Source organism: Salvelinus namaycush, chromosome 7, assembly GCF_016432855.1.
Source record: "Salvelinus namaycush isolate Seneca chromosome 7, SaNama_1.0, whole genome shotgun sequence".
NCBI classification, from domain to species: Eukaryota; Metazoa; Chordata; class Actinopteri; order Salmoniformes; family Salmonidae; genus Salvelinus; species Salvelinus namaycush.
Genome location: NC_052313.1, coordinates 43540260 through 43556802, shown reverse-complemented (window position 1 = coordinate 43556802; position 16543 = coordinate 43540260). Strand labels below are relative to the sequence as shown.

Genomic DNA, 16543 nt, shown 5'->3' with positions numbered 1-16543 from the left:
CACTATCGCTCACAAGACTCATGTAAACATTGACAAACAAACATAATCTTAGCGGGAAAAGCTGGTTGAAACGCCATCATTACAGCCAGTTCTGCCTGCTGTGATCCCAACTTGATCACTGACTCTCTCTCAAAACACATCTTAATATGCAACCTCAGCACCAAGGACCAAATCGGCTAAAGGCTAACGTCACCAGAGACTATGCACTTCAAAATGGCACCATATTCCCTACATGGTACACTCCGTTTGACCAGGGCCTGGTCTAAAGTAGTGCACTTTATAAGGAATAGGGTGCCATTTGGGACACAGTGACACATTCCCCAGGCCCACTCACCAGTAGCGGTACTTGGAGCCCAGTTGGAAGACATGTGCAAAGAAGTTCTTCTGTGGTGGTAAGGGTCGGTCCAGTCTGAAGAAGGTGTGGTGCTCTACACAGGCCTTCCATAGGTTCTTACAGGCTCGGTAGTTCACCATGTTAAAGGCTAACAGCGCCTCACGGCTCTCATTCTGGAGAGGGAGGGAGAGAGAGGGAGGGCGAGAGAGAGAAAGAGAGGGTGAGGGCAAGAGAGAGAGGGCGAGAGAGAGAGCGTGAGAGAGAGAGAGAGCGAGAGGTTAGTGGTGGGCTCAGAACACTTAGGTGTACAGTACAGCATGAAGCATGGTACAGTAGGTGTGTGTGATTATCACACATGATCAACTGATGTCACACAGATCTAGCTAAAAGAACACGGATACAGAGGAAGAAATCACCCTTCGCATTGCATAGCGGCCATGAGATGGCTTCGTCTAGGCCAGACGCTATGGTGTGCTCTGTAATACTTCTCTACTCGGATACATGAATTATAGCGCATGACATCATTTAATCTAGATATCAAGTACAGTACAACTGCTTTCAAAGGTCTCCTTGGCTTGCATTATTCAACCAGGTGTTTTTGTGTGTCTTCCACTGCTAGACGCCCTCGTTGGGATCAAATCCTTTTAGATTTAGTTTCATATGACCAGCCTAGCGCACACACAACGTGCATTATGTATTCTCCAATATGAATAAGAGAAGAGAGAGAATTTGAGCTCGCACAATACTGCCCTACCAAGCAGAAAGGCGGTAACTGCTCATAGCGTGGAACTGAGAGAAATGGCTTTTATTTACCTCGGTTTCACAGTAACTTTACGCAGTTACTGCTAACATGAACCCCATTTTCTCCAAAACACAGTACAATAGAGGCAGGATACTTGTCCACATGATTAAGCATGTATTTAATGTAGCAAAAATGACATCAACCAAATGAGCAGTTACTGCCTTTTTGCTCGGTAGGGCAGAATAGTAGGGATGTAAATCACAGTTGAAACCAGGACATACTTACCAACTCTCTTCGGAGTTGAATAAAAAACTGTCTACATTTAAACGAGATCTTTACAATCTGTAGCCTGAAAGAAAGAAAAAGAAGCTTTTACCACCCATAGGAAGGAATCTCTCATTTATTTCCTACATAATAGAGACCTTATCCAGTATTCTGAAGCCACTGGATAAGCTTATAGAATACATACTCCCCTTTCCACCCATGTTATCATCCATAAGAATCCCCTCCGTTCTTCAATCAGAAACAAATCATTTTCAGGTGTTCTAAAGTTCCATTGTGCCTGCTGGCCTATTTCCCTGGTTCCTTAAAGCATGACTCAGAGAGAGAATCTAAATATAGACCGCACTGTCGCAACCTGACACAATTACACTATTACTCATTTCTGCAGAAGTCTCTTTTCATGAAGATAAACTCTCACTGTACTGTACCATCAAAGGGAGTAGGGCAAGATCAAACAGTGGGGAGAGGGCTCATGTTGTCACATTACAGTAGAGCTAGAGTAAGTTATGGCTGAATCTGGGCCATGAAAAGTAGCAGAGCATCATAAACGCTATTCATCCATAACCGCTTTCATGCTATGTTTGCTACTACTGTTTGTTACTTAAGCAATAAGGCCAATATACCACGGCTAAGGGCTGTTCTTAGTCACGATGCAACGCGGAGTGCCTGAAAACAGCCCTTAGCCGTGGTATATTGGCTTTATACCACAAACCCCCGAGGTGCCTTATTGCTATTATAAACTGGTTACCAACGTAATTAGAGCAGTACAAATAAATGTTTTATCATACCCATGGTAAACGGTCTGATATACCACAGCTGTCAGCCAATCAGCGTTCAGGGCTCGAACCACCCAATTTATAATACTCCTTAGGTTCTGTGTGTCTCATCCAATGGCTCCCCTATATGGAGAATGTGGCTGAATGTGGAAACATACTCAACTTATTTGACTCACCATGGAAAGCAGTTGATTTGTACCCTGTTCTTATAGACGACAATCCCAGTTGACATCACTCCGATTAAAATCTCTGTGTTGCTTTGATCCTGTAACGGAGGAGGGGAAAGAGGGACAAGGAGGATTGTAAGGTGCCCAGCTTTCTGACTCCCTATGGATGGGCTCTACTTAACAGAGGTTGATTGGGGAGCATAGTATGCATGCATCACTCCATTTCACACCTGAACACTTACCCTCGCAGAGTGCAATTCGACTCCATAGAGCTCTAGCGTCCGTGCTGTGTTTAGATAATTGAACTCTGACTGGGCAGGAGGCAGTCCCCTGAAAGGAAAAAGAGTGAGAGTGCGAGATAGGGAGAGAGAGACACTTTAGTTGGCTCCACACAGGCCATTCAGAGAGCAGAGTAGGCCACCCTACCATCTACGCGAGAAGATAAACAATGACAGCCCTTGTTCTGACCTGGGCACAAAGTCTGAGCCGCCTCAGCTGCAGTGAATGAGCAGAGTTCATCCCTGTTTAATCTACAAGTTATTTGATATTTTCTGTGTATTTCCCATTTTACACCAATGTATCCACACACTCACGCAATATCAGTTGAGAGATTGCTTCTTACTTGTGTTGCTGATGCTGTTTGGCAATCTCTTTCTCAAAGTCTTGTGGTGCGTTGGGGATGAAAGAGTATTCGGAGAGGTAGCCGGGCAAGTTCTCGTCCTGACTGTAGTCCCCTAGCTCAGCTGCAACACAACACAAAGCACACAGTGTGTGAGTGTAAGTGCGAGTGTGCGTGTGTGTGTGTGTGTGTGTGTGTGACACAGAGCACAACGAGGCCTTTAATCCTCTCCTTCGCTCCCTCCTGCACAGCTCCCATTCATTCACTCATTTTCTGGTCAAACTTCTCCTTTGTGTGCAAACGGAAAGAAGCAGAACTGTTGCAGCTTGAGGAGCCAAACACTTGCCTTTTTCTGTTGTCAATGTTTAGAAAAGAGAGACAGAGAGACGAGTCCTCCTGCTGAGTGTCTCAGTGTTTCCATACTGTATAAACAGTCTGCCCTCTTCCCAAACCGCGCCCTATTCCCTAAATAGTGCACTACTTTTGACCAGGGCTCATAGGGTTCTGGTCAAAAATAGTGCACTATATACGGAACAGGGTGCCATTTGGGACACGGTCCCGTCTTCCATAATGAAAAGGGAGCAGACATGAGGAAGTTGGGGGTTAAGTGCCTCTATTTCCAAAGCACTTTAAGAAAAGTATGTAGCACAATAATGTGAATCAATTAATAAAGAGCCTCGCTCCTTCATTTTAATAGAAACTACATCAGTATGTGAACACAGAGGGAAAATGAACAGTAATAGCCCAGTATACACTAACTATCCTGGTCAGAATTGTGACTGACAGACAGACTGGCACTTGTGAAATGTCCCCCATTCTATTGTTGTTATTACAGTAATTGCGGTGAGACCACCATGGCCACTTCCATTTCCTCCTGTGACCTCTATACCTCCCACATAGCATGATACGTTTACTACAACCCCACGAGGGAGTCAGCCAGCCAGTCAGCCAGTGATCCCAGCCATCCAGTCCACCAGTCAGCCAATTATCCCAGCCATCCAGTCAGCCAGCAAGCCAGCCAGTGAGCCAGCCAATTAAGCTAACAACCAATGAGCAGTGTTCTTCTGCCCTGCTGCCAGCCTGGTTGTGGTCATTGTGCTGTTACTCCTCCCTCTCAGCGGCGTATTGGGGTCAATGTGTAAACAAAGACCCGCAGCAGTCAGGCTACATGAAAGCTGCATCATTACAAGCCAAGTACAGTATGAAGTAGTATTACAGTTGTGTTTCGGTCTGGGGTTTCTAAGCTACTGTAATAGTCTGATCCCCCATACTCTCAATTCTTGAAATCACATGGTGGATATTAGGAGGGTGATAGGGAAAATACACTATTGAACATATTCTATCATTAGTACAGTTAGTTACAAGGTTTCAGGCAGAATCTATGCGACCATAAGTCAGTAGTATAGTTCTAGTTGAATAGCTGAGAGGAATAATTGAAGTACTTACACTGAACAGCGTATGAAGCAAGAAGAGCGGCTGTGATGTATGGACACGGCAGTCTGCGAGCCGAGGATTCAGTTATAACTCAAATTCACTACATGAATATTATTAAAAATGTTTGAATAAACCAACCAAATACAAATCCACACTCACCTTCCACTAAGTATGTCCTGTTTAATCTGCAAAAAGTACTGGTACCTAAAGGGGACCCAAAACAGCAAGATGAATACAGAGCTTTTAAGTCCCCTTATAATAAAACGGTATTGAGAATAGCATAGAGGAAGGCCTATAGTGTACTACCTATTTCTTCCACAATGCCACCCATTAAGCACTTACCTTGTATACTCCTCCTGAAGTTTATTGGGGTCGGTTACAAAGAATTTAACCCTAAAATTTAAACTGTGTGGAGACCCCCCTGAAGAAAAACAAACAACCAGATTAATGGAACTAAAACGAGCAATAAATATAATATTGAAAATACTAGAGAATATTCCAAATGTATCAAACATACTTTTTAATTGCTTTCTTATGGGTTTGGTTGGATCCAGCCACCTCTGTAAAATATGGATGAAGACAACCTCAGACACAAGAGGGAAAATAGGCCATAAAAAAATTAAGATACATTAAGATTTTTACTCAAAACATTAGAGCAAGTTCAGAATAGAAATCGAACTGTTCTGCGAGACAGCATCATCAAAAATATACATATGTATAAAAGTCTGAATTTCTGCTGTTTGCATTGTTATTTGTGAACTTTCAGAAACACAATCTGTAGCCTCTACACACTATTCTAGCCACTGTTTCAACTCCATTGTTTGCAGATCATGACCCATAATCGTCTTAGTATCTCAATCTGTTTCCTGCAGAAACGCCACAGTTTGCTGACAGGGCTGGAGAGAGCCTATTCATGAGATGCTGCTATGCTGCCAATCAGAGTATTTGAGGGGATCAGCCAGAGCAGGGCTCTGCGTAGATCCGCTAATCCTGATCACATAATAATTAGTCATTTCGGAAGCCAGTTGATTTGCAGATCAGTGATTCTGCGCCGTCCGTCTGCAATGTAGTCTAACGTGCACAATCTCATGGCCTCACCTAATCTCTTGCGACAGCCTGTCGAAAATAAACGAGTCAATCGAGCAGCTAGCTAGTTACCTAGCGTACGCAAGATTTGGTTCTGGGTTCCGATAAGAGGCCTCACCTGACTGTCTGAGGAGTCGTTGGCCAGCTGTAGGCCGAAGTAGTCTCTCTCCGTCAGCTCCAGGTGTTTGAACACTATATCCAGCAGGACCTGTCCTTGATCGTGCTTCTGCAGGGAGAGAAACCAGACAAGACCGTCAAAATTCTGTAGTACAGATATATGACTATCTCATAATAAAGATGACTGAAGCAACATAGGACTGGGAAGTGTGTTGGCCATAAAGCGATTGACACCTCCAATACAGAGTAGCCTAAAAATACTTAATTGATAGAGGGCTATTGCAAAACTATCACACAAGTATGTGTAATGCTTACCCTACTGGGTTTCTAACTGGAGGTTGGGCATTGTAAGCGTTTCACAACAAGCCTGCTTTCTAGAAGTGTCAGGGCAATGTGCAGCCACAGGCTTCCGGAACACAGAACCAGACCATGTATTATTTACAGAGAGCTGGGAGAAGGAAGGAACACAAATTATACTACACACAGTGACTTCTCTTTGCCTGATTTGATTGGCCCATGTTATATAGGCTACCCACTAGGCTACTATTTTTGTAATTTTTTATTTCACCTTTATTTATTTATTGGGGCGGCAGGTAGCCTAGTGGTTAGAGTGTTGGACTTGTAACCGAAAGGTTTCAAGATCGAATCCCCGAGCTGACAAGGTAAAAATCTGTCGTTCTGCCCCTGAACAAGGCAGTTAACCCACTGTTCCTATATATATATATTTCTTTTTTTAATTAACCAGGTAGGCTAGTTGAGAACAAGTTCTCATTTACAACTGCGACCTGGCCAAGATAAAGCAAAGCAGTGCGACAAAAACAACAACACAGAGTTACAGTTACACATAAACAAACGTACAGTCAATAACACAATAGAAAAATCTATGTACAGTGTGTGCAAATGTAGAAGAATAGGGAGGTAAAGGCAATAAATAGGCCATGGAGGCGAAATAATTAAAATTTTGCATTAACACTGGAGTGATAGATATGCAGATGATGATGTGCAAGTAGAGATACAGGGGTGCAAAAGAGCAAGAGGATAAGTAACAATATGGGGATGAGGTAGTTGGGTGTGATCGGTAAGCTATAAGACTCCAGCTTCAGTGATTTTTGCAATTCGTTCCAGTCATTGGCAGCGGAGAACTGGAAGGAAAGGCAGCCAAAGGAAGTGTTGGCTTTGGGAGTGACCAGTGAAATATACCTGCTGGAGCGCGTACTAAGGGTGGGTGTTGCTATGGTGACCAGTGAGCTGAGATAAGGCGGGGCTTTACATAGCATAGACTTATAGATGACCTGGAGCCAGTGGGTTTGGCGACGAATATGTAGTGAGGGCCAGCCAACGAGAGCATACAGGTCGCAGTGGTGGGTAGTATATGGGGCTTTGGTGACAAAACGGATGACACTGTGATAGACTACATCCAGTTTGCTGAGTAGAGTGTTGGAGGCTATTTTGTAAATGACATCGCTGAAGTCAAGGATCGGTAGGATAGTCAGTTTTACGAGGGTATGTTTGGCAGCATGAGTGAAGGAGGCTTTGCTGCGAAATAGGAAGCCAATTCTAGATTTAATTTTGGATTGGAGATGCTTAATGTGAGTCTGGAAGGAGAGTTTACAGTCTAACCAGACAGCTAGGTATTTGTAGATGTCCACATATTCTAAGTCAGAACTGTCCAGAGTAGTGATGTTAGTCGGGCGGGAGGGTGCAGGCAGCAATCGGTTGAAGAGCATGCACTTAGTTTTACTTGCATTTAAAAGCAGTTGGAGGTTTGTTAGCACAGTGTCCAAAGAAGGGCCAGATGTATACAGAATTGGGGTTGCAACAATTTCGGCGGAACATTTTAGAAAGAGAGGGTCCAGATTGTCCAGCCCAGCTGATTTGTAGGGATCCAGATTTTGCAGCTCTTTCAGAACATCAGCTGTCTGGATTTAGGTGATGGAGAAGCGGGGAGGGGGGGGGGCTTGGGCAAGTTGCTGCAGCAGGTGCTCAGATGTTGGCCGGGGTCGGGGTAGCCAGGTGGAAAGCATGACCAGCCATAGAAAAATGCTTATTGAAATGATCGATTATCGTAGATTTATCGGTGGTGACAATGTTTCCTATCCTCAGTGCAGTGGGCAGCTGGGAGGAGGTGCTCTTATTCTCCATGGACTTTATTCGATGCTAATACAGAACGCCACAGGATGTTTTTGTGCTGGTCAAGGACAGTCAAGTCTGGGGTGAACCAAGGGCTATATCTGTTCTTAGTTCTACATTTTTTGAACGGGGCATGCTTATTTAAGACAGTGAGGAAAGCCCTTTTAAAGAGAAACCAGGCATCCTCTACTGACGTGATGAGGTCAATATCCTTCCAGGATACCCGGGCCAGGTCTATTAGAAAGGCCTGCTCACTGAAGTGTTTTCGGGAGCATTTGACAGTGATGAGGGGTGGTTGTTTGACCCTGGACCCATTACGCATGCAGGGAATGAGGCAATGATTGCCTTGCCTTGTTGAAGACAGCAGAGGTGTATTTAGAGGGCAAGTTGGTTACGGATTCAGGGTTGTACTTGAAAATTTGTGTGAGATTGAGGGCCTCTAGCTTAGGTTGTAGGACGGCCGGGGTGTTAAGCATGTCCCAGTTTAGGTCACCTAACAGTACGAACTCTGAAGATAGATGGGGGGCAATCAATTAATATATGGTGTCCAGGGCAGCTGGAAGGGGGTCTATAACAAGCGGCAACGGTGAGAGACTAGTTTCTGGAAAGATGGATTTTTAAAAGTAGAAGCTCGAATTGTTTGGGCACAGACCTGGATAGTATGACAGAACTCTGCAGGCTATCTCCGCCCCCTTCGGCAGTTCTATCTTGTCGGAAAATGTTATAGTTAGGGATGGAAATGTATGGATTTTTGGTGGCCTTCATAAGCCAGGATTCAGACACGGCTAGGACATCCGGGGTTGGCGGAGTGTGCTAAAGCAGCTAAAGCAGTGAATAAAACAAACTTAGGGAGGAGGCTTCTAATGTTAACATGCATGAAACCAAGGCTTTTACCGTTCACAGAAGTCAACAAATGAGAGCGCCTGGGGAATGGGAGTGGTGCTGGGGGCTGCAGTGCCTGGGTTAACCTCTACATCACCAGAGGAACAGAGGAGGAGTAGGATAAGGGTACGGCTAAAGGCTATAAGAACTGGTTGTCTAGTGCGTTCGGAACAGAGAGTAAAAGGAGCAGATTTCTGGGCGCGGAAGAATAGATTCAAGGCATAATGTACAGATAAGGGTATGGTAGGATGTGAATACAGTGGAGGTAAACCTAGGCATTGAGTGACGATGAGAGAAGTTTTGTCTCTAGAGGCACCATTTAAGCCAGGTGAGGTCACTGCATGTGTGGGGCGTGGAACAAAATGGCTAGCTAAGGCATATTGAGCAGGGCTGGAGGCTCTACAGTGAAATAAGACAATAATCACTAACCAAAACAGCAATAGACAAGGCATATTGACATTAGGGAGAGGCATGTGTAGCCGAGTGATCATAGGCTCCAGTGAGTAGCTATGCGAGCTGGAGACACGGCGATTCAGACAGCTAGCGGGCCGGGCAAGCAGGCTAGCAGATGGGCCTTCGGGGGACGTCGCAACGGAAGAGCCTGTTGAAACCCCCTCGGACGGTTACGTCGGCAGACCAGTCGTGATGGATCGGCGGGGCTCTGTGTCGGCAGTAAAAGGGTCCAGGCCAATTGGTAGAATACGTATTGTAGCCCAAGAATTGGCTGATGGACCTCTTCAGCTAGCCGGGAGATGGGCGTAGCTCGAAGCTAGCTCTAGGCTAACTGGTGCTTGCTTCGGGACAGAGACATTAGCCAGGAGTAGCCACTCAGATTGCAGCTAGCTAGCTGTGATGATCCGGTGTAAAGGTTCAGAGCTTGCGGTAGGAACCCGGTGATGTGGTAGAGAAAAAGCAGTCCGATATGCTCTGGGTTGATATCGCGCTGTGCAAACTGGTAGGAATTGACTGGGCTGAGGCTGGCTGATGTCCGAGTTAACGGTGATGACCGCTAGCAGTAGCTAACTGACTACTAGCTAGTTAGATGGCTATCTTCTGATGGTGGTTCCGGTTCTAAATTGTAAAAAATAGCAGATCCGTACCACATTGGTTGAGGCGGGTTGCAGGAGAGTATGTTCAGTCCGTAGATGGAAATTGAGATTTAAAAAAATATATAAAAATATATACGAAAAAAAATATATATACATGGGACGGGACTGGACAAGACAAGACAAACAGACGTCCTAGTAGTAGGAAGACCATTGGTCCGAACATGGAGCCTTGAGGAACACCATACTTCTCAATCTCAACTGAGGCTCCACAATCACAGTCTACCTTGTAATGCCAACCAGGCAGGAAAGCAGAAAAAGCACGTTTCAATCACCTAACTACATACGCCAATCTCTCAGTAATGTAAAGAAACCGGACCAACCAGTTGACTGGCATGTTCAGTGACACAGTGATTTTCATGGAGCTTCACTATGTCCCCCATGCACTGAAACGGAAGTACTTCCATGACTGTGTTTGACTGTGTAACTGGCATTAAGTGACCAATAATGTAGAGGAAATGAATAATAACTGAAAGTATCTGCATAAATTAGTAAACACCACTAGGGCTGTGGCAGTCATTACATTTTGTCAGACGGTTCTTGTCATGCAATAGTAAGAAGGATGTAATTGAACTTAGCTGAATGAAATAGAAGGATATTTTTCCCATTACAGAGCGAGTGCGCATATGAAGTGGCTATGTCGAGTGTAAAAGTGATCATTTGAAACAAGTCCTATACGCTAGATTTTGAGTTATTTGGCAACTTTAGTTATGAATGATACAAACCTCAATGTCTTAGAAATCAAAACATATATGATGCGACTATAGGCTATTGATGATTTGACAAAGTCGCCAAAAAAAAGAAGCTTGCCTCAGGCTGCACAGCTGTTCTCTCATCAAGTGATCCTATTTTCACCCATCAGACTATTTTCAATTTAATCCTGTCTTTACAAATATGTCAAATTAGTTTTGATTTAGATTGGCCCATTATCAAATGGGCAGGAACAGGTGGTGGGGGAGCCATCCGTATGCACGCAAATAGGCTACTTCGGTTTTATAGCGGAGCTGTGCTTAATATGAGCAGCTGAGAAATAAATATAACACTTATTTCACTCGCTGCGAGACAGGTGATAATCCGCCCACACTCTGTATGCCATGGCCTCTCCAACCCTGTTCCTGCCGCTACCCTGTACTTCATTTGGGAAACTAAGTGAAATCTGTTCAGGACCATCAATATGAAACATATTTCACTAAACTGTTGACAGCCCCTCTGCGTGCTGAAGAAAGCAATAAAGGAGAGAGAGGAGGAGATGGAAACACACGGTGGTGAAATATTCTGTAGCTAAAAGGTCATTTGTCACCCAATGAATAATACTTTAAAAAAAAAAGCCCTATTACTAGGCCATTCAAAATCAAAATTCACTACAATTGTAGGATAACTGTTAGCACAATCAATGAACCAACAGCATCGCCTAGGGCTATAAGTTCCCTCCCAGACACGTGGATAGAAATTTTAGAGCGTAGCATAAGGTAACCAGACCACCCAGTATGCATAATGATACTCAAAGCCGATTACTCGAATGTGTTTAATTTTGGAGTTTAGGCTAGACCGATTATGGACCAAAGACATCTTCAATCTGTTTCGTTTTTTTTGCCATGCGTAATATGCGGAAGGCTATATTGTATAACGGTACAATTATCATTTTGATTCATAAGCTCTAATATGCATATGGGTGTTTCGAATGAATCATCACCTTAGAAAGCGCTGTCCATTTCGTTGTTAGGCTTTGAAACAACATCCACAAGGACCATGTTTCACACTCAGTTTCAACCTGCTGTTGAACTTTCTTCAAAAGGATCATCGCAGTGAGGCGAGTTTTAAAAGCACATGCTGTTCTGATGATAAGTGTTTGATGTGATTTGAGACTGCATTTGCATTGCTCTCAGAGTGGTTAGAGGGACAACAGAGCCCCGAGTACCAGGCCATTAGCACCCTGACCGGTAGCGAGTTAGGTACTACCACAACATGTCCAGAGTGCATAAGAGGAGATTACGAGTCAAGTGGAATTTTACAACGGTCATGACTCATGACTGCCCGTGTGGCGGTTATACGGTAACCGCAACAGCCCTAAACACCACACACAAGTCTATGTGGCGCCAACGGGTCAAATCAGAGTGCTGTGCGTCAACCTGGAGATGAGCTCTAACCATAGCTTTCAGCAGCTATCAGGTCATACTCTGTCCAGCCACTCGGCTAATGCACAGCAGCCACGTTAGGAACCAAACTACCTAGCTAACGAGGGGCTTTACTGAAACTCTCCAGCTCTAGAAGTTAAACAGATGCCTGTTAGAAGCCTTCTTGTTGATTTCCTGTGCAGTGCAAGTATTGGAGGTGGCGCACGGCATGGCGGTAGAATGCCAGAGGACATGATAATGGAGCTGTCAGTTGTCATTCAGTACTGACTTCACCTGTGTATACATGATGTGTGTCTGTGCACACTGGATGGTTCCCAGAGGATAGAACCCACATCAACGCCAACAAAGTATATGAAACACATATGCACACAAACCTGAGGGCCTGTATTCACCTAATCCTGACTGGCAGTGAAGCCTTGACCTGGTTCAGCCCCGCATAGCACTAGTAAAGACAGAGGACTCCATAATGACAGCTCTGTAGTCCCTGAAATGAACTCATCTTAATTCATGACCAGGGGATTAGTGGTCAGCAGCTGAGCAGATTTATTTGACCCAGAACAGAACAAAGAGTATCGGGGCAACAGAGATGGTCGGGGGTTAGACTGAGGTGCTATGTGTGTGTGTGTTGTAATTAGAGTACCTCACAGAGGGGAATGCATAAACATTGTGCCTCTCTGCCCCCGTTCCCCACAGTACACCACACGGGCCAGATATCCCCCACGCTTGGCTCGGAAAAGCCATTGTGATGTGTACATTTACATTTACATTTACATTTAAGTCATTTAGCAGACGCTCTTATCCAGAGCGACTTACAAATTGGTGCATTCACCTTATGATATCCAGTGGAACAACCACTTTACAATAGTGCATCTAACTCTTTTAAGGAGGGGGAGGGGGGGGTTAGAAGGATTACTTTATCCTATCCTAGGTATTCCTTAAAGAGGTGGGGTTTCAGGTGTCTCCGGAAGGTGGTGATTGACTCCGCTGACCTGGCGTCGTGAGGGAGTTTGTTCCACCATTGGGGTGCCAGAGCAGCGAACAGTTTTGACTGGGCTGAGCGGGAACTGTACTTCCTCAGAGGTAGGGAGGCGAGCAGGCCAGAGGTGGATGAACGCAGTGCCCTTGTTTGGGTGTAGGGCCTGATCAGAGCCTGTGTACAGTGTACTGTGTACAGTTCAGTCCTGGTGTAAGTGTTTTACTCCATTGGCTAGTAACACCTGGAGTCTCTTTTTAAACCAGAATGCCAGACATTCTGCTATGTCTCTGCAATGCTGCTATTAATGACAGATATTTCCTTTGGTCCCTACTACTACAATGCATCTGTATTTTAAAGTGCAATTCCATCACTTTTCAGCCACATTTTCATTATCTCCAGCACAATACCAGTGTCTATATACAGTGCATTTGGAAAGTATTCAGACGCCTGGACTTTTTCCATATTTTGTTACGTTACAGCCTTATTCTAAAATTGATTAAATTAAATGTTTTTCCTCATCAATCTAAACACAATACCCGATAATGACAGAGTGAAAACGGGTTTTTTGAAATGTTTGCACATTTGTGACCCGATTCAGGAAACTAGGCGTATGTCGCAAGTCACGACTTCCCAGGAGAGCCTTTTGAACATCATTTATTTTAATTTTTATCAAAATGCATTTTTTTAGTAGAAATGCCTTCTCAAATATGTGAACTTTCATGTGCCTTGATATCAAACGTGCATGTCATCTGTAAATACAAATACAATTGTTAAATTATGAGCCTAGTTGGTTTAGCCACAGAAAAAGAGCAACCTTCCCGCTAGCCTTGATTGGCTGAGATAATGAGTGGGCTGGACATGCCGGGAGATGAGTTTGATGGCTGGCTTGCTAACTAACAATGAACCTAATGTTATTTGGTTAACTTTAGCTTGTTATGACAATCGGTTTGTATTGCTAGTAACGTTACTCTATGGATTGGGATTATAGTTCATTTTTTAGCTAGCTAATGTTAATGTGACATGTCTAAACAAAAGATCCCAAGTTAAAGTAAGTATAAACACCATGTGACCACGCAGCCGTCATACCGCTCAGGAAGGAGAAGCATTCTGTCTCCTAGAGATTAACGTACTTTGGTGTGAAAAGTGCAAATCAATCCCAGAACAACAGCAAAGGACCTTATGAAGATGCTGGAGGAAACATGTACAAAAGTATATATATCCACAGTAAAACGAGTCCTATATCGACATAACCTGAAAGGCCACTCATCAAGGAAGAAGCCACTGCTCCAAAACCACACCATCCCAACCGTGAAGCACGGGGGTGGCAGCATCATGTTGTGGGGGTGCTATGCTGTAGGAGGTGCACTTCACAAAATAGATGGCCTCATGAGGTAGGAAAATTTGGTGGATATATTGAAGCAACATCTCAAGACATCAGTCAGGAAGTTAAAGCTTGGTCACAAATGGGTCTTCCAAATGGACAATGACCCCAAGCATACTTCCAAAGTTGTGGCAAAATGGCTTAAGGACACCAAGTTTGCCCCTGACTTGTGCTTCGGCCTCATCAAGCAGCGCTTCAGAAAGACCAGAGTGAACACTTTGTCTGAGATTGCTGGTGTTGTGAAGGACAGCACAGTGACAGGGGTCAACATCCCACAGCTGGTTGGCCTGGAGAATGGTACGGTGCTTGTGGAAAGCTATGGCTGGCAACAACACCTGACTCCGTACTTCAGTGCCGCTGCCACAGATCAAGCAGTACCAGCACTTCAGGTAAAAAATATTTTTCTTTGTATGAGGTTATTCTTATCTAAACTTGGGAGGTGAATTGATGTTGTGTAGGGTTGTAATGTCTTCAGATTTTTTTGTTATTCGCTGTTTTACACCTTCGATGCTCTGGAGCCTGGTGTTGTCGCCAAGGGGAGTTCGGACTGTCGGGACCAGGTTTCAGCTGAAGCGCAACGCTGACATCCTTCCTCCCATAGATGGTCTGCCTGTAAAAGCACCACCTGGACCGGACACAGCTAGACAAACTGTCTTTTTGACAAGATCAGGGAGTTTTGCGACGAAGAGGCTATGGACATCACATGCCCTGCACCAAAGTGAAGGGCAGGACAGAAACAGGCTCTCCGACTATAGATTCCCTTGTTAATGCGTATTTATCAGCACTATCTGCAGTCCCTCTATTCACATGACTCTCTCCTAACACACACGCCATACGTTGCTGATATTGTTGATATGTGTGGTCGTAACATGATTTTGTGAGATACCACAACAATATCATGTGACCGTATTAAGTGTCCACCACTTAAATATATGGCGCGTGCATCTGTTTATGTACTGTACATGTGTACCTCACTCAGGTTTCAACTCAGGTTGCATGGCCTTAACTTATGTATGGAATACTATGTGATAAGTGCATGTGTAACAGTATATAAAGTATGCTAATGTATTAGTGTGAAGGAATTTTGGCAGTGATATAAAGTCCTTAAGTAAAAATACATTAAAGTACTACTTAAGAAGTTTACTTTACATTACTTTACTATTAATATTTTGGCAACTTTTACTTCACTACATTTGTAAAGAAAATAATGTACTTTTTACTCCATACATTTTCCTTGACACCCAAAAGTACTCTACATTTTGACAAGAAAATTGTCAATTTCAAACACTTATCAAGAGAACATCCCTGGTCATCATACTGCCTCTGATCTGGCAGACTGACTAAACACAAATGCTTTGTTTGTAAATTATGTCTAAGTGTTGAAGTGTGCCCCCTGGCTATCCATCAAAATAATACATTTGTGCCGTCTGGTTTAATATACGGAATTTGAAATTATTTACACTTTCACGCAAGTATGACAATGTAGTACTTATTCCACCACTGGATGTGGCTGGGGGTTATAGCATTTCTTTCACATGACCCATCAATTTAGACAAGTGTATCTGGCTCTAATCTAATATTTATAAAATATTTTTATCTGGACACTTTCTGTTTACCTGGAATGTTTCCTTAGTGTTTTGCACATGACCTCATGTGAATCCTTAAAGAGATGGGTGGGGCTGGCTTAAGAGGGTGTGAACAATGCTGAATGGGTGTAGACAAAGGAGAGCTCTCTAGTAGGTACCAAAAAATTCAGAGGCCCTTTTCTCTAAACTTTCAAAGTAGAATTACTTTCCCATAGTTCCTCAAAAATGCTGTGTATGATACACCATTTTGTAGCTCTGAGTCTCTATTTTTATCCAATGTAAAAAAAAAAAAAAATGAAATTCAAAGACCAAATCCAGGTGGCGAGTCACATTTATTAAAAATAAAGAACGAAAATACTTTATTTACATAAGTATTCAGACTCTTTGCTATGAGACTTGAAATTGAGCTCAGGTGCATCCTGTTTCCATTGATCATCCTTGAGATGTTTCTACAACTTGATTGGAGTACACCTGTGGTAAATTCAATTGATTGGACATGATTTGGAAATGCACACACCTCTCTATATAAGGTCCCACAGATGACAGTGAATGTCAGCGCAAAAACCAAGCCATGAGGTTGAAGGAATTGTCCGTAGAGCTCAGAGACAGGATTGTGTCAAGGCACAGATCTGGGAAATGGTACCAAAGAACACAGTGTCCTCCATCATTCTTAAATGGAAGAAGTTTGGAACCACCAAGGTACACAGAGATCCTTGATGAAAACCTGCTCCAGAGCGCTCAGGATCTCAGACTGAGGCAAAGGTTCACCTTCCAACAACGACCCTAAGCA

At 43.8% G+C, this 16543-nt stretch overlaps 1 protein-coding gene across 1 annotated transcript in view; it reads right to left on the bottom strand.

The window, feature by feature from the left end:
* LOC120051268 (tyrosine-protein phosphatase non-receptor type 4-like) overlaps positions 1-16543 on the bottom strand; it is a 36198-nt gene that overhangs the window by 13848 nt on the left and 5807 nt on the right. The window contains exons 3-12 of the mRNA XM_038998038.1: positions 5559-5666; positions 4872-4914; positions 4697-4775; positions 4514-4558; positions 4367-4419; positions 2924-3044; positions 2544-2631; positions 2311-2399; positions 1362-1425; positions 335-507 (exon numbers count right to left, since the gene is read on the bottom strand). Coding sequence (XP_038853966.1) covers positions 335-507; positions 1362-1425; positions 2311-2399; positions 2544-2631; positions 2924-3044; positions 4367-4419; positions 4514-4558; positions 4697-4775; positions 4872-4914; positions 5559-5666 — 863 coding nt within the window. The remainder of the gene's footprint in view (positions 1-334; positions 508-1361; positions 1426-2310; positions 2400-2543; positions 2632-2923; positions 3045-4366; positions 4420-4513; positions 4559-4696; positions 4776-4871; positions 4915-5558; positions 5667-16543) is intronic.